The sequence below is a fragment of the Podarcis bocagei genome (assembly GCF_964188305.1).
Source record: "Podarcis bocagei genome assembly, chromosome: 13".
NCBI classification, from domain to species: Eukaryota; Metazoa; Chordata; class Lepidosauria; order Squamata; family Lacertidae; genus Podarcis; species Podarcis bocagei.
Window position 1 is genome coordinate 32,330,856 of NC_138138.1, and position 27,466 is coordinate 32,358,321.

The window sequence follows — 27,466 nt, forward strand, 5'->3', positions numbered from 1 at the left end:
TTTCTTCTGCATCTTTTAATATCCAGAGTATCAAAACATTCTTTAATAGCAGGACATGGTGTTTCAGTCTTAAATAAAGCCATAAACCATGTAAAAATGTTGAAATAGTTCATTCTTCACATCTTCTTTTCAATTCCTATAAGTTCTGGAGATGGGGAGAAATATCTTAATGAATGCACTTGGTTTCCCAATAAATATAAGAAATAATCATATCAGAAGACTTGCAATAGACATTGCATCCAGGCAACAGTAATCTGGTAAAGATGTAAATCAGGTAGGCATTCCCACAGGAATTTGATGGCCGTGAGGTTTAACTGTATGAATTATTGTTAAATGCCAATATTCGCTGGTTTTCTGACATGTTAACAATTACTATCCAAAATCTGGTGAATGTTACCCATACTAGTTTGCTTTAAAATGTTTATAGTGATATATATATGAGCATTCATATACTGTATTTGACAAGCAGAGAAGTGTGCAACCAAAACCTTGACATTCATAGAAATTGACAAAATTTGCATGTAAATGTTGACACCAACACTCATCAAATCTGGACATTTCCCACAACATGGGGGGGGGGGAGAGCTGTGAACCTTCTTCATTGCTGCTCATTAACAACAGCTCTTTGGGAAGGAAAGGAGAATGGGTACAAACTCATGCCATCCACTTCAGATTTTCTACCACCATCCAATAATTAAGGTTCTAGATTTCAAATATCAAGGAACATATGTAGTAGAAACAGTTGGAAGCTTGATGATTCCAATTATATAATTGTTGGACCTATAATTTAAAATATACTCGGTTAATATCTAAAAGCAGCAGGTTCTTACATACCTATGTATATCTACCAACAATAGCATCCTGAATATAAAATTTTATAGTGACGTTGATTGTTAAAAAGTTTAACAAATGTTACAGAATAACTAGAAATAACCAGCATATTATCAGTTTGTTTTAATTTAATTCAGAGACATATAGTCTCCTAACACCCTTGGGAGCCTTGGAATTTCAATGTTATTGTCTAGAATCTCTAAAAGTTTCTGCATTCTGTATTTATTCCAACTTATTTGTTCCCCTCCCCATGAGAATAATTAACTTACTACAACTTAATTTCAGTTCTATTGCTCCGTTTCATTAAAATGCATTGCTTTATACATTCATTAAGATTTTCCACAACCCTCTTGACTGCAAGTTCTTTTGAGAAATGTAGGTAAAGACAATTAGAGTAATTGTCTTCAAGGGGTTTAAAGGGGCATGATGCAGCAGTTGTGCATGTAGAATTTTTCAACTTTCATATTCCAAAATTGAGGGGTGCTAAAAGGTTGTAACATGACTTGGGAATTCAAACAGTATTTTTATTAAATTAATACAATTTAGTTTTGCTTGGTGAGTAAAATGTCTGTAACATTCTATATAAATTATTTAAAAAGATTAGCTGACATTTTCAGAAGGTAAAATTAAATTCTTTGGTTTTCTAAAAGCAGTTTATGTGCTTCATCATCAAACATAGGTTTGCCAAGAGAAATGTGCAATCACTGAAATAATAGCGGATTTGAATTTCTTGCACCTTAAAACATATTTTTAAGAGCCCTCACTGAAGAAATTTGCAAAAAATAAGTTCCATCCCCTAAAATGGCACTGCATTGCAGCAGTCTTTCAGTGCAGCTAACCAGATATGTGTATAGAAGCTCAATTTAGGATGCCTGGAGATCCAGCATGAAAGAAATGCAGAATGCAAATATAAAACATGCAGCAACCACTTGTATAGCATATGCTTTTCATAGGACAAGTCCCAGATACAATTTCTGAATATTGCTAGACATGATCGCTGGGGAGCCTCTGTTAGTCAGCCTAGACAATGCTGAGAAAAATGGACTGACTTGGCATAAGGATACCAGCATTGTCCATGAGGATATAACACAACTCCCCCACAACAAACACAGCCTCTTCTCTAAAGTACTTTTCCAATACTACGTACGAGAAGTATTTCTGCACATAACATGTGTCCTTTCTTGAAACCCATTTTGCTTCAGGATTTTTGTATAAGGTACACCTACTCCTTGCATTCATGACAACAGTGTTTTCCTCCTGGACATAATTAATGTTCTCCTGTATAAACACCTGATGGACTTGAAAAATAAATTGTATCACTGGTCAAGGCACTTATTTGACCTTCAAACTTGCCATTGCAGACAGTGGAATGGATTCCATTTCCTCATTGGGAGATTTTAAGCAGAGGTTTGATGGCTATCAAACATGGATGCATTGCAAGTGATTAGACTAGATGACCCTCAGGCTCCCTTCCAACTCTACAATTCTGTGATTCTATTATTTTTTCAGAATATTCTGACTCTGAACACTGTTTTTCTATATAAGAAAAGGTGCTCATAAATCCCATCATTTACAATTACACCTATGCACCCCCATTTTATACACTAGTAAGAACCACATAATGTGGTGAATACAGAAAAAGGGGACTACTACAATGGTCACACCTGTTTCCACTTTATTTGTGAAGAAAAATATGTTAAGCATCTCTTTGCATAACTACAGAGTGACTTGGTTGCCATAGGAACTAATGATTGGAAGGGGAGCAGAAGGGCACAGGACCTCCCAATGCCTTCTCCAGGAAAGGGAAAATGCTATCTGCTGCGAGGTTTTTGCCTCATGTGGTAGTGGGTCAATAGTAAGCACCTACCTGCCAATGGGGGTGGCTGGTGCCTGGACTGAGGGGGGCATTTACAAGCATGCACGTGCGCGCGCGCACACACACAAACACACCTGGCTAGCAAGAGTGTAATTTACATAGGCAGGGGCAACATGTTGATATCCCCTTACCTGCACTCCCTCCTGTTCATGTAAATTATGAAACTGATTTGTAAAAATGTTACACAGAAAAAATACGAGAGACATTACACTTACTTCTGTAAAACAAGAAAATCTTTAATAATAAAGCACAGTGTGTGCCCCCCCCAAAAAAAATTATGCTTCCCACTGCAACTTTGGGGCATACCGGAGCTAGTGTGATATGAATGAGCAAGATGGCACTTCCTGCGTGTGTTGTCCCCCCTGCAATCACAATGCAAAATTTTGCAATGGCGGGGGATTCAGCAGCTGTGGGCAACCTTCAGGGCAGCTACAAGGAAGACCCACCAGGGTTGTGAGTAGCCCACATGTTCTTCAGACTTTTGCCTCTGTGGTGGTGAATGGAAAACCCTGTCACCTGGAGGATCTGGGAAGCCCAGTCTATCTCTGGTCATGGCAGTGAGATCAGACATCAAGGTTTCACACAGCTGAATCTCAAGGGTTGTGATAGGAATCCCCATGTGATTGTCCTCACTTTAATGAGCCACAAAGAGAATGAAATAGGCTACTGTAATCAAGTACCGGTATGTTGTGTTTAAAAGCTGCTTCAGTGGGCAATTAATTAACAGTTCAGGGTGTATATGGATATTTCCTCTTTTTGCTGCATATAATTTTGTAATTTTCACTAGTTAAATCAGGATTTTCTTTTCTTTTCTTTATTTGTATTATTTTCTTATTTTTTAATATACAGGGTGAATCTTTTAAAAGAGGACCCGTGGAACATGTGTGCGCTGTATTCACAGGGCCTCTTTTAAAGGACTCACCCTGTATTTTGACTGCGTCAGACCAACACGGCTACCTACCTGAATCTAGGTTTTTCTTTGTCAGACTATGACTTGAAAGGCAAATGGTATGATGAGATACCTCAACATAGTTTAATAGCTTTCAGTTTATGGTTTTGAAGTTGGAGCCATACAGAAAGGGACATATCGAGAGCTGCTAAACAACAAAGATAAACTAAACCGTTTCTGATTTGATCAGCTTTTGAGTTTCTCATCTAGAAAATCTGGAACACATTTTCTTGCCTTCAGCTGTTGCCCCACTCCAACCGCCTTGTGTCACTGCAGTGCTGTAAGTATTGATGGTTTCATACTGTCATCCATTTTAGAATTCATTCAGAACATGAGGCTAATTCCCTGCCTCTTCTCTGTTTTGGATGCAGTTAGCAACAATGAATGAAAAGAAAAAATATGGGGGGTGAGCAATGGTTTCCATGATCAACAATATTTTAGTAAGTTCTTTCTTTGGGGGATAAATGTGTTTAAAGCAAGTATTGGGAACCTTTCACCCTCCAGATGTTACTGAAATACAACTTGGATCATTACTGGCCATTGACCATGCATGCTGGGGCTGCTGGGAGTTGTAGTTCAGCAATATTTGGATGACCAAATATTCCCCATATCTGGTTCATAGCATGTTTGATCCATGGGTTCCCTGTCTATTGGATCTCCCTGACTTCAACTCAGCAACGGTAAAAGCAGTCTGTGGGTTAGCTGGCTATGGGGTTGTTCATAACCAATGCTAAGATGTATTTCATTGATCTTTTGTTCTTATTTCAAATTTCTATACGAATCCTCATATTTACTTTGATTTGTGCATTAGACAAAAATTTGTGGCAAATTATTGATGGGCACGATGATAGTAGCCACAAATGTTGATTTCCTTGAAGTTCATTGCATAGCTTTTGGGGGGGAAGAGGGAAGTGAGAAGAAACTTCCATATCTGTCATGACATTCACATAAAAATTCTGAAATAATAATAATAATAATAATAATAATAATAATAATAATAATAATAATAATAATATCCCACCCAACTGACTGGGTTTCCCCAGACATTTCTGTCTTTAAAAGACAGAATATACAGACTATAAATAATCCAATAAATCAATAGAAAACAACAACAACCAGTTTACAGCTATATCTGAATTAAAATAACCACCAACTCCAACAAATTTAATCAACACCAATCCAGCAAAAACAAAACAGAGGAACCAAAATTAAAACAAAAAAGTTTGAATATAAATTGTATGGATTTTGTATGCAATTTATTTGTTACATTTTCTATTTTAACTAAAAGCTGTCCTAAGATCTTGAACACTCTAACAAAATGAAACAAAAGACAGCCTCCATGCACCAAGTCTTTAGCTAGTTGGTGACTGTGTGCATTGAAGTAAGATTCAATGTTCTGTTTTCTGAAAGAGGAATCTTACCGAAATTATTTTATCGGAAATGTTTGGCCCAGATTTCTTATATCATTCTTGTTTTTTCACTCTTTTTATTGTTTCCAGCCTCATATGCACAATCCTTAGTGACATCAAACTTTTGTGGAGGGGTTCTGGTTACAGTTTCATGGCACAATGATCCTGAATGGAAAAGAAAATATCTCGGGAACAGTTGTGACAGAGTTTGTGTTGCTTGGCTTTTCTAGTCTTCGGGGGATGCAGTTGCCATTGTTCTGCATCTTCCTGGTCATGTATACATTATCATTAATTGGCAATGCTCTGGTCATCCTCATAATCCGCCTTGACTGGCGCCTTCACACACCCATGTACTATTTTCTGAGCAAACTCTCCTGGCTGGAGATTATCATCACCACCACAGTCACACCTAAGATGCTAAGCCTCCTCATCACAAAGAAAAAAACCATCTCCTTTTTTGGATGTGCTATCCAGATAACACTGTACTTCCTTTGTGGGACCACAGAAGTTCTCCTGCTTGGTGCCATGTCTGTGGATCGTTACTTAGCCATCTGTAACCCACTGCGCTACACGGCCATCATGAGTAGCCAGGTCTGCATGCTGATGATGCTCTTCTGTTGGTTTGGAGGCTTCATTTGTGTAGCTCTTGGTATCATCTTCAAGTCGGGACTACCTTACTGTGGCCCCAATGTCATCGATCATTTCTTCTGTGACACGGCCCCGTTGACACTGTTACTCTGTGCAGACACCACCCTGGTTGAAAATATTGAATTTGCCTCATCGTGTTTCACACTCCTGAGCTCCGTCTCTGTGACAGCCATCTCCTACCTCTGCATCATTGTTACTGTCGTCAGGATGCCCTCAGCCCAAGGTAGGAAGAAAGCCTTCAGCACCTGCAGCTCTCATATCACTGTGGCCTCTCTCTATTATGGCAGCTCCATATTCATCTATGTTAGGCCAGCTGGAAACTCTTCTATGGATTTTAATAAGGTAGCCACTGTTCTTAACACTGTGGTTACTCCTTTACTTAATCCAATTATCTATAGCTTTAGAAATAAAGTAGTCAAGGATGTGCTAAAAGATGCAGTGAAGAAAACTGGTGCAATATTTAGGAAAACAGTTGATTAAGCACTTGCTTTCCCAAACATCATGGATTGAACTCGTGACCCCTTAGTACCCTTGATCTTAATATAGTAACCTTTCTGATCTGCCTTCTCCATTGTCATGCCTTCCCAAGTATTCATTCAGCTAGAAGAGATTGATAAGGCCTTTGGACAATAAATATCATATGTTCCGTGGCTGCTTTCTTCCGTTCTCTCTTCTTTTTCTCTACAGACAGAGATTCTGCACCAGCAAAATGAGAAGGCTGCAGTATAGGAACTTAAATGTGTATGAGTAATTCATTTGTAAACTGAGCAGGCAGGGTCAACAGGATAGAGGAAACAGGAATGTTTTGGTGGAATATTGATGGAGGGGATGAACAAACTGTACCCCAGGGCAGACTTCTGTAATCTTTCATAAAATGGCACCCTGCACAAGGCCAGAATTCAGCACCCCAAAAGAGATATTCATGTCTTTTTTTCAGCTGGAACTCACAAGAACTCCGTTTTGGCATCTCTCAAGTGCCCGCCATTGCCATTATAAGAGAACAAGCTTTCATTCATTCATTCTTTCATTCAGCTAGGTGTTTATGGTCAGTGTTTGAAATTCCCATTGTTCTAGGTGTATTTTGCTACAGGGAATTTCATTAGATTGAGCAGTTTCTGATCTCTGTATGCAGTACTGTGCCTAAGATTTCAGATTAAAACTGCAGAGTGGGAGGAAAGAAGAACCTTTTTCTGCCTTCCCACTTCCAGCTACTCTCTGTAGGCTGGAGAAGAGACCCTCTTAAGAATATTAGGGGAAGGACTAGATCATGGGGAAAATGAACATAATATTTTAGCTGCAGTTCATTCATTTTCAGCTTTGTATTCTTCTTATAAAAAAGTGTGCCTAGACATTCTGTTGTGCCCATAACCTAGGTTTATGGTGCCATTAGTTCATAGCTTTCATCTGTGAAGCTGTGTAATTTATCTATTTGCCTACCTTAATCAGATAGCATAAGGTTATAACACAATATCAGGTCTCCCAATAGCATACAGCATCAACTTTAATACTTCTCCTCTCAGCTTTTTATTCCAGACAGCTGCAAATCTCAGAATAGGGTGTTCTAGTCTGACTTCTGTATAACTTACTGTCACATAGATTGATAAAACACCAACCTCATTTTCTCCCAAGGTGAGATAGGAGCCTTCTCCCATAATAACCCATTTAAGAACCGTGAATTGATTAGGAAGACAATAATGTACAAAAATGGATACACTATATGATGTGCAGACATACTGCCAATATATTCATTTTGTTGTGTTGTTATTACGTTGGAACCCACCCAGAGTGGCTGAGGCAATCCAGTTAGATGGGTGGGGTATAAGCAATAAATTACTGTTGTTTTCAATTATTTGTATGACTAGTTTAAAAGTTCATTCAATTCCATGGGTTGAATGCTGGTGGGGATTTATTCTGCTTCAGTTCCCTCCCTCTTTTGTTCTGGTTTCTTTCTCCTTTATGTACCATCTCACTCCATCTCCCCTCCTGAAGTCAGAACTATGCTTTTAAATATTCTTATATTCATATAAGACAATGCGATATATTTTATTCAAATTCTGTTAAATGATGACATAATATATGCAAAAAAAGTGTGAAAATCAGTTCATTATTTGTAGTTCTGTTTCTTTGTAAAATGTTATGTAATATGATGAGTTATAGTCACTAACTAAAGGGACGATATTCCAGTAAATGTCAGGAATGCTTCTGTCACAAAACATGTGATTGACATCGTAACATGACCCAGTGTGGTATAGTGCTTAAGAGCGGTAGGCTCGTAATCTGGTGAACTGGGAGAAAGAGAAAGAAAGTTGTGGTGTACTATGGGTTGATGTAAGATAGCTGTACCTCTGATAGCTTCTATTTCTTTCTACACTCCAAAAATGGAGACCAAACAAAATCTGTAAATGAGTTCCTAAATCCTTGAGCACTGATTATCTGTTCTTAAACCTCAATGAAGGAAAGATTTCAGCTTAGAATTCCAAACCAGTAAAGAACTCACGTGAGGATCTCAGAAGAAATGTATGACCCAAGCTACTAACATCTACTTCATTCTCCTTCCTAAGTACTTTCTGTTCAGTTCAGGCTTCATGACAATTATATAACATTTAGGAAAAAAGATACAGCCCAATAATCCAGCACTAGAGGCTAAAATGGAGAAGATCTCCACAGCCACCATGTATTTTCCCTTTGTGCTCAGGTAAGTTGGCACAAAAGAGACCCACACACTGCAAAACACCAACATGCTGAAAGTGATGAACTTGGCTTCATTAAAAGTACTGGGCAATTCCCTAGCAAGAAAAGCCACAACAAAGCTGACAAGAGCCAGAAACCCCAGGTACCCAAGAACAGAATAAAACATAGGGACAGACCCTTCATTACATTCAACCACAATTTCTTTAGCCAAAGTGTCCATGTCCAAATATGGGAACGGAGGAGCAGTAAGGAGCCAGACAGTACAAAGAGCTCCTTGAGTGAGGGAACAAAAGAAAACAATAGAAGCTGCCAGTCTTTTCCCCACCCAGTTCCTTATCCTGGATCCTGGTTTTGTGGCGATGAATGCTAAAACCACTGTGATGGTTTTTGCCAGCACAGAAGAAACAGCCACAGTGAAGATGATGCCAAAAGCTGTTTGCCTAAGGAGGCAGATTACTTTCTGTGGCCTTCCAAAGAACAGCATGGAGCAGAGAAAGCAAAGCAAAAGGGCGATGAGCAGAGTGTACGTGAGACCACGGTTGTTGGCTTTAACAAGGGGAGTTTCATTGTATTTAATGAATATTTTAAGCACCAAAGCAGTGATCACAGAAAATGAAAATGCCATGAAAGCTAAAGTGATGCTCAAATTTTCATCATAGGACAGAAAGTGTGACATCTTGGGGAGACATCCATCTTGGTCTTCATTTGGATATTGATCTTCTGGGCATTTTATACAATTGTCCATATCTGTAGAGGAAAAGGCATGATCACAACTCAGTCAATGAAACTAGCACATGGGTAGATGTCTGAACTATACAGCATACTGGAAAAGCAATGTTCACAATCATGCAGAAAGAGACTTCTGCATGTACATATGCCTTCAAAATTCCCATATCTAAATATAAAGTTTAACACTGCAAGCTTTATCATCTAAATCCACACAAACAGCAGATTGTAATATGAGAGGTAATAAACCAGGGACGGAAGTTGAGGGATGTCAGTAGGGAAAGGGGGAAAGTGAAACTTGAATGTAATGTAATGATTGCAGATATTGTTATAAGAGAAAAAACTCAATAAAAATGATTAAAAAATAAAATAAATCCACACAAACTTAACTGAGCCACTGGTGGTGAAAGGGGAATCATGTTCGTGGGATAACATGGTTGACACTTGCCTTTTGGATTAGAAATCTTCCCTTTTGCACATGGATCACAATCGTAGCAACAGAATGGCTCCCCCTCCTTCTTTTTTCTCACAAACCCTGGATGACACACGTTATTACACACAGAAGAAGGTGGTGTCTATTCAGAAATGCAATGAAGGAAAGGGCTAGTATACTGAGGATGTGCATCAATTGGTTGTGTGCTACCTAGATTACAAGGCAAATAGGAGTGGTCTGAGTTTTTCTCATGCCCAAATTGAGGGTGTATTGAGCTGGATCATGAACGCTCTAATGGTCTGAGTCACTCTGGTACTAGGTTGCATAAAAATTGCCACATTTCTAAAGCAAGGGCCTGCATTGTTTTTCACATGGATATACTGTATTTTGCATTTGTTTTCACCACCATCATTATCTCTTTGCAGGGGGAACATAGGAAAGAATCATAGGAATCTGCCATTTACTGATAGATACATTGATCCATCTAGCTCAGTCTTGTCTTCTGCCTGCATACAAAACAGATGTTCTACTGATAAGCTATGGCTCTTCCTCATGGAGAGATCTATCCCAGCAAAAAGTAGCTGTATTCCCAAAACTCCATGGGTTAGGAAGAAGCCCACCCACATCAATGATTCTTGGAATAACAGGGTTTTTACTGGGCCATGACATTTTCTCTACTCAACTCTTTCTTGAGGATCAATGACCTCTTTTGACCACCACCCCTTCCCCTATGGGATTCAGTGAAGCAATTACTTTTTTCCATGGTGAAGAGGCTGTATCTGCAAAATACAGATACTAGATGAATCTTGTGACTGGTGCACACCTGTTGTATATTCTTATCTCCATGGATCAATCACATTGAAAGTAATGGCATAAGAGAGGACACAGGTTCGATGCAAAATAAGTTCATCATTTCTGGGTCAAGAGATGTGCTCTCCTACAATGCACATTGCACAAAGTTTCACTGTCCTAATGCTTGCTCCATTGAGGCCTTATAGAAGGCTAGTGACTTATATGACAAGGGACAAATGAAACACGAACTATTCTACATATTCCCCTTCTAGTTATTTCTAGCTTAATAAATATTTCAATGCAGTTCACATCTTTAAAAAACCCTAAAGACTAAAATATGTGTTATAAATGAATAGCTTAAAGAAATACATTTTCATTTTTTCCCCATTCTAAGAGAAAATGCATTTAAATGTGTTCCTTGGGCTTTTTAACATTGCAAATTAATCAAAAAACAGCCAGAACAAACTAGGAGTGGTGCTCTGGACTGATAATGACCCTCACTCTGTGCTGAACCTCCTGCCCCATTGCTCTTCAGGACATGTATGTTCTCTATTTACATTTTTAAGAATATTTGCATTAATTGCATTCTAACCATTAACATCATACTCAGTTTGGCCAATAACCTCATATGGCAAGCATGTTCTCTAAGAGGAACAAGCCAAAACTTCATTGATTCCATGTCCTACATAACTCCACTAGGCTTCAACACAGTGTTTGAATAAAGGACATAACAGTTTGCAAAATATTACTTTATTACATACCAATAGTTCACAACATTTCCTATGCTGAGTTGACGACAGGTGCTCTGTACTCTCCACAGAGATATACTTTAAATTGTTAAAGTTACATATTTAGAAATCTCTCAGGTGAAAGAACTGTGAATGAGTGTTTCTATATGTTTTAAAGTGAAAATTTCCCATAAGTTAGTATTTTCAAATATATTTGTAAACCACCTTAAAGACCTAGATGATTGGATATAAATCTGGCAAATAAATGAATACATTTAGGATTCGTACTAGAATATTCACTGATATTTTGTACCTGAAACCAAATGTCAGACCATACCTGGTTAAACACTTTGTGCCATGTGATGATCTCCTTGTTAATGGTGAACTGTCTGCCTCCCCATGGACCCATCCTCCCTACTTTCACCTTCATGAAAGATCTATTTGGGAAAGTAATCCAGTTTATAATATCAAATCCACTTTCTAATTCACCTTTTTCATTCAGAGACACCTGATCCCCAATGCTGTTATTAAAAGAGATGCTCCTCAAGAAATGATGAAGCTAAATTTGAAGAGGTAAAATCAGTTTAAATAAAAAAATAGATAAGAGACAACCATAAAAAATTTTTTACAACGTTATTCATTTTTTTTTTTGCTTATTTTGGTCATACCTATAGTCCACTTTTCTAACCAGCAGGCTATACAAGACAATTTAACAACAATATAAAAACAATAGTTACAATCAAAAGTATGTGCCAATGAGAAGATTCAGTTGAGACATGAATCAGTGCTTTGCAATGTAGTTTGATTCAGTCTGAACTGATTTGGAGGCTTCTCCATTGACTCAGGAAATGGGGGCACCTGCCTCATTTTTCTGTCCTCCATTCACTTCTTGGAAATAAAAAAAACACACACAAAATTTATTTTCCTTTTAACAAAAATAGATGTAATTTGAACAGCACATAAATTTATCCACGGCCTTTGTGCAAGGCACCTCTTACATTGATTTTGGGGTGGAAAGAACAGAAAGGGGACATACTTTCCTGGGTAAGATTGTTCTGTCTAACTATAAGCTTGACCTGCCAGTGAGAAACCCCACTCTTGTCATCTGCTCTTTCTTCCCCCACCATCCCACCCTGGTATCAGGTAAGCTTGGAGCAGAAAGGAAACTGAATCTGATTAGAAAGCCTCATCCTTATCACCTTTGTCAATTGTGGGCCAATTTTAGCAGGTTGCTGGGGATGAACACCTGTCAATCAGCTGACATCACACTGACAGCAGGTATTGATTGTTAGGACCACAAAGCACCATTCAGGGCTTCCAAAGAGCCCTGTGTGGTACTTTAAAACACTGCTGATCAGTTGATGTTTACAGTTATTGTCTATCAGCTGTGATGTTGAACCTGCTTTCTGCGGAGATTGGCTGTATGTTTGAGTTCCCCACAGGGAACCCAGTCATACAACCAATCCAACATGCTCAAAGCTGATAGGTAGCAACTTCAGTCCTGCTTTCTGTAGGGATCAGCTTCACAACAAGGAATTCTGACACACAGCCATTCCAACCACATATCTATCTGGAAAAAAACTGGGAAATTAAAGCTAGGTGTTTGGTGCTGTGGTTAACACAGTATTTAAACATAAAGGCAGTTGGCTGGGAGGCTGCCTGCTCTTGATGGGGTTACATTCCTTCTGAAGGATGAGATACGTAGCTTGGAGGTATTTCTGTATCCTCTGCTGTCACTTGAGGCTCAGGTGGCCTCGGTGGTGCAGAGTGCCTTCCATCAGCTTCAGCTTGTGGCCCAGCCTAACTTCTGTTGTCTATGCTCTGGTAACCTCTAGGCTAGATTACTGCAACACATTAAATATAGGGCTGCCTCTGAAGATGGTGTGGAAGCTTCCGCTGGTGCAGAATTCAGCAACCAGGTTGCTCACAGGGACAAGACGCTTTGAGCATATAACACCAATCCTGACCTGACTTCGCTGGCTGCCACTTGTCTTCCAGGCCCAAGTCAAAGTGCTGACTTATAAAGACTTAAATGGCTCAGGACTGTACTACCTCGAGGACTGCCTCTCCCCATATAAACCACCCTGGGACATGCATTCATAATATGAGGTACTTATTCATGTGCCTTCTCTACCACGAGAGGTCCGGAGGGAGACAACATGAAAATGGGGCTTTTCTGTAGTGGCTTCCTATTTGTGAAATGCTCTTCCCAGGGAGGTTCATCTAATGACTTCTCTCTCTCTCTCTCTCTCTCTCTATATATATATATATATATATGTATATATATAGACACCAGGCGAAAACGTTCCCATTCAACTAGGCATTGGGCTGATGGATATTCCAAAGCCTTTTAAATATATTTGTGGGAAGGGCTGCGGTTATTGTTTCATTATTTTTGTATTATTTATTTACTTCTGTTTTTATCTTGTGTTTTATTCTGAGAAGCACACTGAGGGGCAGTATATAAAATTCAAATAAATGTATTGCTATGGAAGAGATTGAAACCCAGCAATCTACTTCCCCCTCTAAGCCACAAGGTAATGGTATTTTGGATGAAATAAATATATATTAGCCAGGGTCAGCCCATCTCATTTTGCCATCTGACCCAAAACAAGCATGTGGCACCCAACCCAATTGCCCAACAAAGCCTCACTTACTGGGGTCTTGCAGCAGTGGTAAAAGTGGGTGTGGAGCTCGCAGAGCTGCAGCCCCATAGGATTCAACCACCAGAGTTGTCTGCCTCAGGCCAGCCATGTATTACACGTTTTCTCATGATTGTCAAAATGCTTTGCTTAATTAAAAATTACCTGCCATGGTTGTGAGTTTGGAAGTGCTGCCACTGCTTTGTGCTTGAGATTTAATACATACATTGCATGTAAAGCATGGGCTAACACGTAGGCAGCGTTGTATATACTGTAGCTTTGGGGAGTCATGCTCATTTGAAAAAATGGTCCTGGAAGGCTCTCCAGCTTTTCCTGACCAGTGCAAGTTCCATAGCTCTCTTCAGACTCCTGGGAATCTGGAAGTAAGCAGTCAAAAGCCTGCTGCCAAAAGTCCTTGATAAAACTGTCTCCACTGAGTGAGTAAGGATTTAAAGGCTGAAGGAAATGTTGAAATTCCTCTATTTGATTGGTGTGAACAGCAAAAGACAAGGCTCCTTGAAAGACTTCTATACTCCAGTCCCTGTGAAACTGTAGTGCTGGGAAGTCCCACTCAGCTGTCAAGATCCATACTCTTCCTAGAGATGTCTCTACCATATTTACTGTTTGTATTTGATACAGCAAGAATATAAAACAAAATATAGCTGCAGTTTCTGCAAAAACAATAACTGCTTTTGCTTTGTGATCTTTAACAAAGCCAGCTATATCCCCTGATGTATGGTACTCATTAAGCAAGTTGGAAAAGTCTGTCGGAGATGGCATTATGTCAGTGAAAGCCAAACAAAGGCCATTCTGGGAAAGCTTTGGAACCAAGGTCTGCACAAAATTCTCTCCTTTATCATTGCCTGATGTAACTATCCCAACCCATGTCCACTGGAAATGCAGAAGTAATTGGATAATCAAATGGTACTGATACTCTTCATTGGGAACCACACGGTAGATGAAAGGGAACTGGGTTTTCATACTCTGAGAAGGACCAAATAAGAAATAAGAGACCTACAAGAAAATAAAATAAAGACATATTGCTGAAAACAGATTGGAAGTGTAGTGTGCTTTCTGAGAGAGTGCTATCTGGAGAAATGTTATTTTTCTCTCCCACATCAATTTCTCTCATTTTTTAAGAGTTTTGAAACTGATTTGTCTACACTGCTTCATGGTATTCTAAAATATTATGACTGTTAATAGCAGACTCTGCATCTTGCAATGCTGAGGATCCTGAAAATGATCGGTCCCATTCCATTCCATAGTTCTAGGGCAAACATTGGACATGACACTCTAACTCATCCTTCAAGCAGTCCCCAAAGTATTTTGTAAAGGTAGAAATGTCTCTGTCCAAATTCTAGGATGTGAAAAGCAGAAATGCTGAGAAGGCCTTTCTTGAGCTAAGTCAATACACCACTGTGAAAAACATATAGGATTTCTGACTCCTTGTGGGTAGAACAAAGGACAATCATTTACTGATTGGTATTCTTACCCGCTCGTCACTGTAAGGTCCCGGGTAAATTACAACATTGTGAAAATGCAGTATTAAAATCAGTTAGAACAGTAAGCCTGTTCCTACCCAGATAGGGCTTGAGAACATGTCAAACCTCTACAACAACTCATTCTGCAAGGTTTGGGAGAGCTGTTTTCATTTGTTTGTTTGTTTGAGACTCTGTCCTGCCATGCGATGCCCAAAGTGCCCCTGATGCAGCACATGTAGAAGGCATTGAAGCATTGCTCCTGGTGGTTTTAAATTGCCCACAACTCACTTCTATAAAGCAACACACAATCCTGGTAGACCTTCATCTTGATATTGGTAGTTAGAATCACATTCTCCCATACGCTTTTGGGGAGGTGAGTCGTAGCTGACTTGCCACTATGCTTCTTCAGTTCAGAATCGATTAAGAAATTGCTGGTGATGGAAGGATACAATCTTCTTGTGAAGCTTAGATGGGAACCCTATCTTGTTGAGCAGTGTGCAGGGTCCCTTTTGGCTGCCAAGGCCAAAGGCCTTCATTAGGTTTATGAAGGTGATGTAAAAGAGACACCTGTGCTTTCGGCATTTTTCCTGCAGCTTACATAGTGAGAAAATCATGCTGATGGTTAACTTCTAAGTTCTAAATAGTGACTCAGGAGAGACTCTGTCGGTGAGATAGAAATTTCTAATATAGCCTACTTTGTGTCTGCCCCTTTCTCTTACAGTTTACCACAAAAAGAGCACTGGAACAAGTTTAATGGTCTTAAATTCAAAGAACCGTCTCATCAGGCAAGATATACAACAATAAATACATCCCCCCCCACACACACACACTCAGTGCTCCTTTACAAACTTCTCCATGCCTCGCATACATACCTGAGGAATCTTATAGGGACTTAAGATGGTAGCCATGCAAAGGGAGGTTTCAGAGTCAAGTCCCCCAATGACAGCTATTATATTCTTCTTTGTATAACACTTGTAGTTGGGTACCATTTCTTTCAATTTGAAAAGAAGGTTCAGTGTAGTCTGGTAGGTCATCTTTTCATTGAAGTAGCTGTCAGACGTGTAATCCTAATGTAACATTTGGTAAGATCTTGGGATCCTCGTTAATCTCCTTCACTGCAAACACAAAGGCTAGGACATGCTGGTAATATTTTGTCACTACCCTGTAAAGAAAGCATAGGCCACATCGCATCACAATAATGTTCCAGATATCATGAACTGCTTGCCATGTTCACATTGTTCTTCCGCAGGCATCTGCTTTCTGGCATGCACATCAGTAGAGTATAAAGCTTTAGAGTCAATCTACACACACAGCTTCAAAAACATGAAAAATGTAAGCAAAAATATTGTGGTGAGTTAATTGTTTTAAATTATTTTTTAGTATTGCAAGATGCTTTGTTTGGCTGATAAACGGAGCATAGTTAGACTCATAGAATTGTAGAGACTGAAGGGACTCAGAGGGTTATGTAGTTCAATGCCCTGCAAGACAGAGCTTGTCAACCTTTTGTGAAGGTGGAATTGTGTTAAAGCATCCTTCAATCAGTTCTGCCTCCATGTTCATATTTTAAAATCAGATTGTAGAGAAGGCAATGAAATAAATCCTGAAATAAAGAGTTGTGGGAAATCCAGAAATGGAAAGAACTAATAATAATTTTGTGCCATTTCATATATTCCTGAAATATCCCTGGAAGCAAAAACAAAAAGGAGAAGAGTATATGATATATAACAGAGTATTGCTGATAAGGAGGTCAGGTGGATATTTAGAAATCTATAGAGAAATGGCAGACTCCTAAACAACTGCCTAAATTCACAGTAGACCCACTGGAATTAATGTACTAAAGTTTCTCAAATGCATTGATTCCAGTGATTCTTATCTGAGTATGACCAAACCTAGATATAACACTGTCTTTCTGTTATCTACCTGTGATTGTTAGAGTGTGACCATGAACATTTTTGGGAGTAAAATGATAATTTCCTTACAGGACATCTTCAATAAACTTTAAATTTGGGTGTTGCTTGAAGGATATAGTGTCAAAAAAGGAGAAAAACTGTGAAAATATACTGCCAATGATGAGGTCACCTTGCTGATAATACTCATGTGGGATCTGGAGGGCATCTCTCATGTTGCAAGTAAAGGGAAGTGCCTTGCAATCAGTTAGGGGAAGAAACACCAACCATACGATCAATAGGCACACCAACAAGATCAGCATTACAACTGTAGGTGTGAATCTCTTTCTTCTGTAACAAAAGCCACTGCTCCAACTTACTTCTTTAGTATATAATGTTCCCCTATTTAGAGCACACAGTCACAATGTCTCTACATTCTACTGGTTAATGGTGACACTTTGTATCCTATAAAACTCCCAGCAGCACTGCTTGTCCAGTCTGTCACCCTGCAGTCTGAAAAACAAAGGCACGTTTCATACCTGCTTTCATCATGATTGCTTTTTATGAGAGTGGCCACTGAAAATACATGCCATCTTTGGCAAGGAAGAATATTGCCATAATTTTAGATAATTTTAGATAATTGCAGGGTTCATAATTAGGTCCCCAATGCATTCTGCTCATAGAGAACAGAGCAGCTGAAGAGAACTTATTTATTAGTTGTAATCTCATAATTTTTGTTTATGGAGTCAGGTACAGCCCTAGGATGTGGTGTGGAATTATCCCCAGATAGTATGGACAATGGTGAAGTTAGAAGACTCTCAGATGACCCAAGGAATACATGACCAGTCATAACCTAAAGCAACTACACAAAAAATGCCACCATGGAACTTGAAACAATTTCAATTTTGTGTTATCTGGAACTTCATATTTGGCCTCCTAGTGGCATATGATCACTAGGTTGCAATTTGCAACCTATTTCAATATGAATCAATTATGTGCAAAGGAGCCTGTATATGCATGGTAGTGATTGTGTGGATTATTTGCCTTTTATGTTCCATGTTACATATTGGGAGAACCTTCTGCTCTAATGCTGTCCATCAGTTCTTCTGTGAAATCCCATCATTACTGAAGCTCTCCTCCTCTAACCTCTACCTGGTTGAAGTTGGGCTTCTTGTGCTAAGCTCTAGTATAGCACTAGGTTGTTTCATTGTAATCATCTTAACATATATGCAGATCTTTTCTATCTGTTCATGAAAATCCCTTCTGTCCACCTGCATTCCCCACCTCACTGTTGTCTCTGTGTTTGTCTTTTATATGCCATGTTATTGTCTAGATTCCAACACACACACACCTGGTTAGTAAGCGTGCAATTTGCACATACAAGGCAGCATGTGACTAGACCCTTCCATGCACCCCCTCCTGCTTATGTAAATTATGCTTCCCACTTCCCCCCAGCAGCTTTTGGGCAGACTGGAGCTAGTGTGATATAAATGAGCAGGATGGCACTTCCTGTGTCTGTTCTCCCCACCAGAATCACAACACAAAATTTTGCAGAGGCAGGAAGATCAGCAGCTGTGGGTAACATTCACCAGACCCACCAGGGCTGTGAGTTGCCCACATGTTCTTTAGACATTTGCCTCTGTGCTGGTGAGTGGACAACACTGGTGCCCTGAAGCTCCGGGAAACCAAGTCTATCCTTGGTCATGGCAGTGAAATCAAATACCAGAGTTTTCACACAGCTGAATCTTAAGAGATGTAAGAGAAATCCCCATGTGATCACCCTAGCTTTAATGATCCACATTGAGAATAAAATAGGCTACATTAAGCAGTAAGTTAAGTTGAACAGCTGCTCTAATGAATGATTAATGAACAGTTTATTGTTTCAGACCAGGTATGTGGATATTTCCTCTTTTTGCTGTATATAATGTTGTAATTCTCACTTATTAATTCAATTTTTTTTCTTATCACAGAGTTGAGACTCTGTAAGGGAAATTGTAATGGTGGGAAACCTCATCATAGTTTAAAGCTTCAGGTTTATGGTTTTGAAGTTTTGCTAGCACTTAATCATAGGTATGCCCTGTTCCATTTTATGAAAGTGTCCACAAAAGTTTAAATTCAAATTATATGAATTTTGTATGTAAAGTACATATTTAGATATGTACTTTAGAATGTTGTATTATTTTATTGTTGTTAGCCGCCCTGAGCCCTGCTTCAGCCGGGGAGGGCGGGATATAAATAAAAAATTATTTATTATTATTATTATTATTTTGTGTGTGCTTCAATTTTAATTTCTTTGTTGAATTTTCTTTTGTAACTAAAAGCTTTCCTAAGATCCTGAACACACTTAGGAAACAGAAACAAAAAACAGCCTCTACATACTAGGTCTTTGGTCAGTTGGTGTGTGGGTGCAATGGCTCTCACATATAAAAAAACTGAAGCAGGATTCCTTTTCAGATGTTCCATTTTCTGAAAGCAAAACTTTACCAAAAAATCTATCACAAGTGCATGACCCAAATTTCTTATACCATTCTTGCTCCATCCTCTGTCAGGGGCTGATCTGAATTGAAAGATTGGGGGATGCAATCGCAGGAAGATCAGCTCCCAACAGAAGAGGAGAGGAAATATTTGCCGCCGCCACCCTGCTTCCAGCATTTCCAGAAGCAGAGAGACATGCAGTCACAGATGCTGCTCAGTTGAGAGAAGAGCTACCCAGTTATAAGACAGTAGGTAAGCAACCAGTAGGGAGGGAGCAGCTGGGTGATACATCAATAGAGAGTGGGGGAGAACCCCTTCCCTCCTCCTGAACTCAGAGATCTGAGCATGTCAGAGAACAAAGGAGGAACATCCCGTGGGCACACTTCTTGCTGCGAAAGTGGGGAGGAGTCAGAGTAGGCAACTGATATCTGTGCAGAGGGTTCCTGTTTGTGCTTCTAACACAATGCTGTAATGAAAGGACTATAAATCTACCATATGCTCGTTAATTCTTGTCATTGAGCTACCAGAAGGGAAAAGGGAACTCTCATACTTGACACACTCCTTTTCTTGTCCTCAATCTCATACATACAATTCTTAGTAACATCACACTTTTGTGGGGTATTTTTGGTTACAGTTCCATAGCACAATGATCCGGAATGGAAAAGAAAATATCTCAGGAACAGTTGTGACCAATTCAACTTGTATAATAAATATCAGGGAAGTGAAGAACAATATCTTAGTTTCTAACTTTTACTTATCTTTTACTCAGAATTCAAAATCAGTAATGAGGGACTCATCAATATCTCAGAAGAAATGTATGACATAAACTACTTCCTTCTACTTCCTTCTTCTTGTTAAGTGTTCCTTGTTGTTCAGCTCAGGCTTCATGATAATTATATAGCATTTTGGAAAAAAGATGCACGCTAATAATCCAGCACTAGAAGCTAAGATGGAGAAGATCTCCACAGCCACCATGTGTTTCCCCTTTGTGCTCAGATAAGTAGGAACAAAAGAGAGCCACACACTGCAAAACACCAACATGCTAAAAGTGATGAACTTGGCTTCATTAAAAGTGTTGGGCAATGCCCTAGCAAGAAAAGCCACAACAAAGCTAACAAGAGCCAGAAGTCCCATGTAACCAAGAACAAAATAAAACATAAGAGCAGACCCTTCATTACATTCAACCACAATTTCTTTAGGCAAAGATTCCATGTTCAAATCTGGGAATGGGGGGTCAATACAGAGCCACACAGTACAAAGAGCTCCTTGAATGAAGGAAGAGGAGAAAACAATAGAAGCTGCCAGTTTTGTCCCCACCCAGTTCCTTATCCTGGATCCAGGCCTTGTAGCCATGAATGCTAAAACTACAGTAATAGTTTTTGCCAGCACTAAAGAAACAGCCACAGTGAAAATGATGCCAAAAGCTGTTTGCCTTAGGAGGCAGGTTACTGTTTGAGGTTTCCCAATAAACAGGAAAGAACAGAGGAAGCAGAGCAGGAGGGCAATAAGCAGAGTGTAGCTGAGCCCTCGGTTGTTGGCTTTGACAATGGGAGTGTTGTGGTATTTAATGAACATCACTAGCACCAAAGCTGAGATCACAGAAAATGAAAATACAATGAAAACTAAAGTGATGCTCAAAACATCATTGTAAGCTAAAAAATTTAAAGCTTTGGTAGACATCCATCTTGGTCTCCATTTGGATACTGATCTTCTGGGCATTCAATACAATTGTCCATTCCTAGAAAAGATAGAATGCATTATGTTGTGGAGATGATGATACATACATCTCTGAATATTGCCTTGAAAAGCAATATTTACAATTCTATAGAACGGTTCTTACACATTTTCAGTATTGTCAGTATGGGGGCCATGGTCCCTCATGAGTAATCTTTTTGGCCTCCACTCCAGTGGTAGGTGAGGCTAGAGACAAACTTAGTTGCATTAGGAGGTCAGAATAGCTGGAGAAACAGATGTAACCCTTACATTTATATATATTCCAGCTGTGCCAAGTTCAAAGGTTTCTACACATACACACATCTCCATCCTCCATCTAGACAAGCAAGAGGCATTTTCACAATTGAAGGACACATTCTAGCCAGGCAAAGCAATCATGGAGGACATGAAGGTAAGCGGCTGGCAGTGATTATATGGGGTGAGGAATATGGCTTGGGGAGAGAGCACAAACTAATAAGAGTCCCAAGATCTAGATAGCACTCCTCCCTTTGGCCTTTGTTAAGCTGAATTCATACACAGGAAGGACAGTATGTGCAACTTCACTCTCAACTCACCACCCCACACAAAGAATTAATTGTTCAGTGTCTAGTGAAATAGTTCATTATGATGTGTGCTGTTAACATCCACCCTTTAACACAATAGTTAACATTGCTGAGTATATTGTAAAGTTGCTAATATATGCACACAAACCTAATTTAATATTTACAGAAGGTAAGGAAAGTCTAAGAACACTCATTTTAATATGATAATATTGTGGACACTTACCATTTTTGTTAGAAATCTTCCCCTCTGGACATGGGTCACAATCATAGCAACAGAACTGCTCCCCCTCTTTCTTTTTTCTAACAGAACCTGGATGGCAGTTGTCATTACACACTGAAGAGGGAGGCATCTATCCATGAATGCAAGACAGGATAAGCTTAGAGCATGCTTTAATGTACAACTAATGGAATCAGGAAAGCCCTTTCATATTTTCATGCTCTCATACATGCCTCAGAAAGTACACAAAAGTGAAAACACCCACTAGTCTCGTGCTGTGTCCATTGGTGCCTTGTAAAAGCAAAAGACTTACAATTTATGACAGCTCAAGCTAAGTATATTAATTGGGTGAATGTGATTGATGTGCATATCTTAATAAATGTAAAAGGGGGGGCACAAGTGAGCATGAGCTGAGTGAGGTGAGAAAAATCATCTTTTTTCTCTATGTGGTCACAACACACTATTTGCACTGGAAATGAAACACCCAGCGGCACTAGGGAGGCACGAAATTCCGTCTTAGCACATGGACAAATGCACTTGAAGGGGGACTTACTTAACTACAGCTTTTGCACTCCCTGAATATTTTGATGCACTCTCAGCTCAAAAACAAAACAAAACAGTGTTTAGAACTGTACATTTTTAGAGAAAATAGGTTTACAAACCACTTTCTATCTGTTAATCGCTTTAACAATTAAATTGAATGTCCTTGGGATGTATAGAACCACAGAAATCAATATCTGTGCATAGAAGCCATTATGAGCTATTAATATATACTAAAGCTATATTATTGAAAATGCTTTGTTCCTGTTGTAATCGGATAATTTCTGAAGGCAATGATAGCTTGAATTAATGATTTTCCCTTTTCTTCAAAGAACCAAAGGTCGAAATTGGGTGTGATGTGTCATGTGTAATTGTGTCAGTACAATCTCTCTCTCTCTCTCTCTCTCTCTCTCTCTCTCTCTCTCTCTCTCTCTCTCTCACACACACACACACACACACACACACACACACACCAGTATTTGTCAGAGGAACTGTGAGGGAGTGTGTTCCTTTGCTCTACATTGAAGAACTATATGGATGCTTGTGCCTTCCAAGAGCAGTAGCAGCTCTATTCAAATATGTTTGTAATTAGCTTTAAAGACCTAAACATTGGATAAATAAATGAGCAATCCAGGATTGCTCCTGGGTCAGTCATTACTCATGAGTTTGGTTCCCCCCCCAAAAAAAAACCAAAAGAACCAAAAGTCAGACACTACCTGGTTAAACATCTTGTGCCATGTGATGATCTCCTCATGAAGAGAAAACTTTTTGTCTGGTAAGGCCCATGAATCAATCCTTCCTACTTTCACCCTCGAGAAAGACCTATTTGGGAAAGTAATCCAGTTTATAATATCAAATCTACTTTCTAATTCACCTCGCTCATCCAGAGAAACCTGATCCCCAGCACTGTTGTTGAAAGTGATTCTCCTCAAGAAGGGATGGAGCTATAATCAAAGAGGAATAATAATAATAATTCATGCTTCACTCAATTTTCTTTGTTCATTATCATGTAAAATACTGCTATCTGACATTTTCTAAGAGTTAGCCTAACAGTAATGTTAAAAAACATAGAGCATATTCAAACTATAAAAAACATAAGCAGATATATCAATACAAACCAGAAGCAGCACTATAAGAAGAGGCCTATCAAGGGTAACAAATAACTATATATGATTCAAATATCATATGAAGAAGAAGCACTCTCATTTATCATCTTAACCTAAGCAGAGAAGGGGCAATGTGAGGCTTCACTTGAGAAGAAGTTCCACAGATTAGACATCACCACAAAGAAGGCACTGCTTTGGAAATCAACCCACTGCATTTCAAATGATGAGAAAACAAACAGCACTGCTTACACAAAGGACCTGAATGGATAGGCAGGTTCAGACAAGAGATGGTGATACCTGATGCTGTCTTGGTAGATCTCTCGTTTTACTGATGCCTGTAGTTACCAATTAGGCTGGTAAGCAGTTAGGCTCAAGTACATAGTCTGACAGCAGACAATGCATCCACCATCCTAAAGGTGAACAAATATATTCAGTACCTTGATGGGAGACTACTTGTCAATCCTTTCTTAGCTTATGTAACTTTCATGATGGAAGAAAGGCAGGATATGACTAAAGAAGTAAGCAAATAAACATAAGTACACATCAGTGTTCTTTTCTATTGAGGATAAATAAATCATCCTTGACCATGCCTTTGTTGAGAGAGGCAACCCCATCAATTTGTAGTGGCTTCCTGTATTTATTTATCTTTCATAAAATAAAAAACCCACCTTTCACCATCTAGATCTCAAAGCAGCTTAGAATGAAAAAAAAAATGCAATATACAACATGTAAAACATAAATAAAACTTAATAAATGAAAAAACCTCAGAAATTAAAAATCTCAAAAAAGTGAACTAACACTCTCTCTCTCTCTCTCTATCTATCTATCTATCTATCTATCTATCTATCTATATATATAAAAAATATCAGGGAAGCATTCTTAATCCAAAGGCATCCTGAAATGAAATTGTTTTAATCATGCATCTTAAAATCAGTGGGGATGGTCCCTGTCTAACGTCTTGTATGAGCAGGTTTCCATCAAGTTGGACCCACAAAACTGAAGACAGAACTCCTTCTTGACATAGGTCATGCTTCAAGCCCATTATTTTAGGAGACTATAATAAAAGAAAGATGTGGGTTCATTCATTCTCCAGAAGCAATAAATGTCTGCCCATGTGCTACTCCAACAGAGTGACAGGAAATGTGTGCTTTCCTGCACTACATATATATTTTCATCCAATAAGAAGAATAGCTGAGAGGTTAGAGCTGGAAATGTTCAATTTTCTGTACCTCATCGTCACAGGTCATATTTGGACTTAAAGGTGTTTTGTGATTGTAGAGATGTTTTGGTTATGAGGTAATACCTGCCATGGTTGTGGGGTTGGAAGTGCTGTCACCCCTCTTTTCTTGTGATTCAATGAGTACATAGCATGTAAAGCATGGGCTATCACATAAACAGCATTGTATATACTATAGCTTTGAGAAGTCATGCTCATTTCAAAAAATGGTCCAGAAAGGCTGTCTAGCTTTTCCTTCCCTGTGCAAATTCCATCACTTTCTGCAGCCACTTGAGAATCTGAAAGTAAGCAGTCAAAAGCCTGCTGCCAGAAGTCCTTGATAAAACCATCTCGATTCAGTGAATGAGGATTTAAAGTCTTAAGGAAATTTTGAAAGTCCTCTATCTGATTGGTGTGAACTGCAAAAGACAAGGCTCCCTGAAAGACATCTATACTCCAGCTCCTGTGAAACTGTACTGCTGGAAAGTCCCATTGGGCTGTCATGATCCACACTCTGCCAAGGGACGTCTCGACCATATTATCTCTTTCCACTTGATACAATAAATATATCAAACGCAATATAGACATAGTTTCTGAAAACACAATAATTGTTTTCACTTTAGTGTCGTTAACAAGGCAAAGCCTATCCGCTTCCACTTGGTACCTATCCATTAATTGAGAAAAGTCTGTCAGGGCTGGTGTTCTATCAGTGAAACCCAAGCAGATGCCATTCTGGGAGAGTTTGGGTATCAAGAGCTGTACAAAACTTTCGCCTTTGTCATCATCTGATGTGAAAATTCCAACCCAAGTCCACTGGAAATGCAGAAGTAGTTTGACAATTCCCAAGTACTGATTCTCTTCATTGGGGACCACCCGATAGAGGAAAGGGAACTGGTTTGTAGCACTCAGAGAAGGACCAAACAGGAAATAAGAGAGCTACAAAAAGAAATGTATTGTTGAAACCAAGTCAAATATTGTGAACTTTCAGAAAGGTTGAAAGGAGAGAATAATGTTTCATCCTCTCTTCATCCATTTCCTCATATTTTTTTCACTAGAATTTGGAACTAGTTTTTCTGCATTTTCTGGTGCTATTAGTACCAGACTCCCTATCTTACAATGCTGAGCAAACACAGGGGTGAGTGACACTATGCCTTGAGAGCAAAGATGTAGTTTGTAATTATGCAGCTTATGCCATAACAATATACCTCCTCTTTTCTTAAGCATTTTTCTATATACTCTATCTGCAAAATATCACATGCTTCGCATACATATCCCACCTGAGGAATCTTATAGTTGCTTAAGATGGTGGTCATGTAAAGAGAGGTTTCAGACTCAAGTCCCCCAATAGCAGCTATCAGATTCTTCTGTTTGTCACAGTTGTAGTTGGGGACCATCCTTTTCACTTGAAAGAGAAGATTTAGGGTAGTCTGGTAAGTTATCTTTTCATTGAAGTAGCTGTCATAGATGTGGAATCCCAGTGTAACATTTGGCAAGATCCTGGGATTCTCATTGATCTCTTTGACCGCAAACACCAAAGCCAGGACATGCTGGTAGTTTTTTATCACTACGCTGCAATCAGAACATAGGCCATATAACATGAATATCTGAGCTATCATGAACCCACAAGTCCACACTGTTCTTGCAGAGACATCTGTTTTTACGCATGACATATCTTTTTAAAAAAATTAACATAGAGAGGCAGGCATTCTGTTCATTTTCTGAAGCTCTGTCCGCATTAAGCAGCACAAAGTTTGTCCAACTTTTGAGAAGGCAGAATTGTCAGTTCTGCCTTCACCTCAAAAGAAATGATGTACATTTATACTTTAGAAACACAATTAATTGTTTTAGTCATTTTCTTTTAACATGTTTGCATATTGATAATGCCCTCTTTTAGGTGACTAACACAATAAATAAATAATGAAACAAATATATGAATGGTACTGTTATTATATCAACCCCTTTAATAATCTATGAAAGGATACCATTCACTCTGAAAAATTAGCTTATGCTGTAAAATTACTTTTGGACTGTTAATTTGTCAAATTCATTATGGGTTGTATGAAACTAGATGACTAACCCTAAATTAGAAATGTCTATTAATTTCATTGAATCTATTTGAGTAGGACTAGCACTGGCTATCACCCTATATCTGGAACAAAATAAAGAAAGGAGAGTATATGACAGCAGAGACAGACAAACTGATGATAAAATCAAGTGGATATTGTGAAAACCATGGAGAAATGTGTTCTGGCAGAGAAATTGTTGGTGTGTGGAGCTGATAAAAGGGGGGTGGAAAACTGAGAAAGGAACTAACTAACTAACTTCAGAGAAGCGGACACGGAGCAATGGATCCAAACTACAAGAAAGAAGATTCCACCTAAACATTAGGAAGAACTTCCTGACAGTAAGAGCTGTTCGACAGTGGAATTTGCTGCCAAGGAGTGTGGTGGAGTCTCCTTCTTTGGAGGTCTTTAAGCAGAGGCTTGACAACCATATGTCAGGAGTGCTCTCATGGTGTTTCCTGCTTGGCAGGGGGTTGGACTC

The 27,466-nt window shown here is 39.0% G+C and overlaps 2 protein-coding genes and 1 pseudogene across 3 annotated transcripts; 1 reads left to right on the forward strand and 2 right to left on the reverse strand.

Moving 5' to 3' along the window:
• Positions 1-5,224: 5,224 nt before the first annotated feature.
• LOC308571766 (olfactory receptor 6M1-like) lies at positions 5,225-6,193 on the forward strand (the record flags this gene model as incomplete). The annotated part of the gene is made up of 1 exon (XM_081167395.1): positions 5,225-6,193. One exon carries the CDS (start codon positions 5,225-5,227, stop codon positions 6,191-6,193), a length of 969 nt encoding a protein of 322 aa, XP_081023521.1.
• A 2,059-nt stretch (positions 6,194-8,252) lies between these two features.
• On the reverse strand, positions 8,253-16,240 carry LOC308571767 (vomeronasal type-2 receptor 26-like; the record flags this gene model as incomplete). Its single annotated transcript, XM_081167396.1, has 5 exons — positions 8,253-9,151; positions 9,579-9,705; positions 11,421-11,642; positions 13,891-14,739; positions 16,079-16,240. The coding sequence occupies 5 exons, from the start codon at positions 16,238-16,240 to the stop codon at positions 8,253-8,255; spliced, it is 2,259 nt and encodes a 752-aa protein (XP_081023522.1).
• A 4,164-nt stretch (positions 16,241-20,404) lies between these two features.
• LOC308571768 (vomeronasal type-2 receptor 26-like) lies at positions 20,405-26,316 on the reverse strand (annotated as a pseudogene). The gene is made up of 5 exons: positions 26,128-26,316; positions 25,010-25,858; positions 23,317-23,544; positions 22,067-22,193; positions 20,405-21,305 (listed from the first exon to the last, which is right to left on the reverse strand). The product of its transcript is annotated as a vomeronasal type-2 receptor 26-like (transcript).
• Between the last annotated feature and the right edge of the window lie 1,150 nt (positions 26,317-27,466).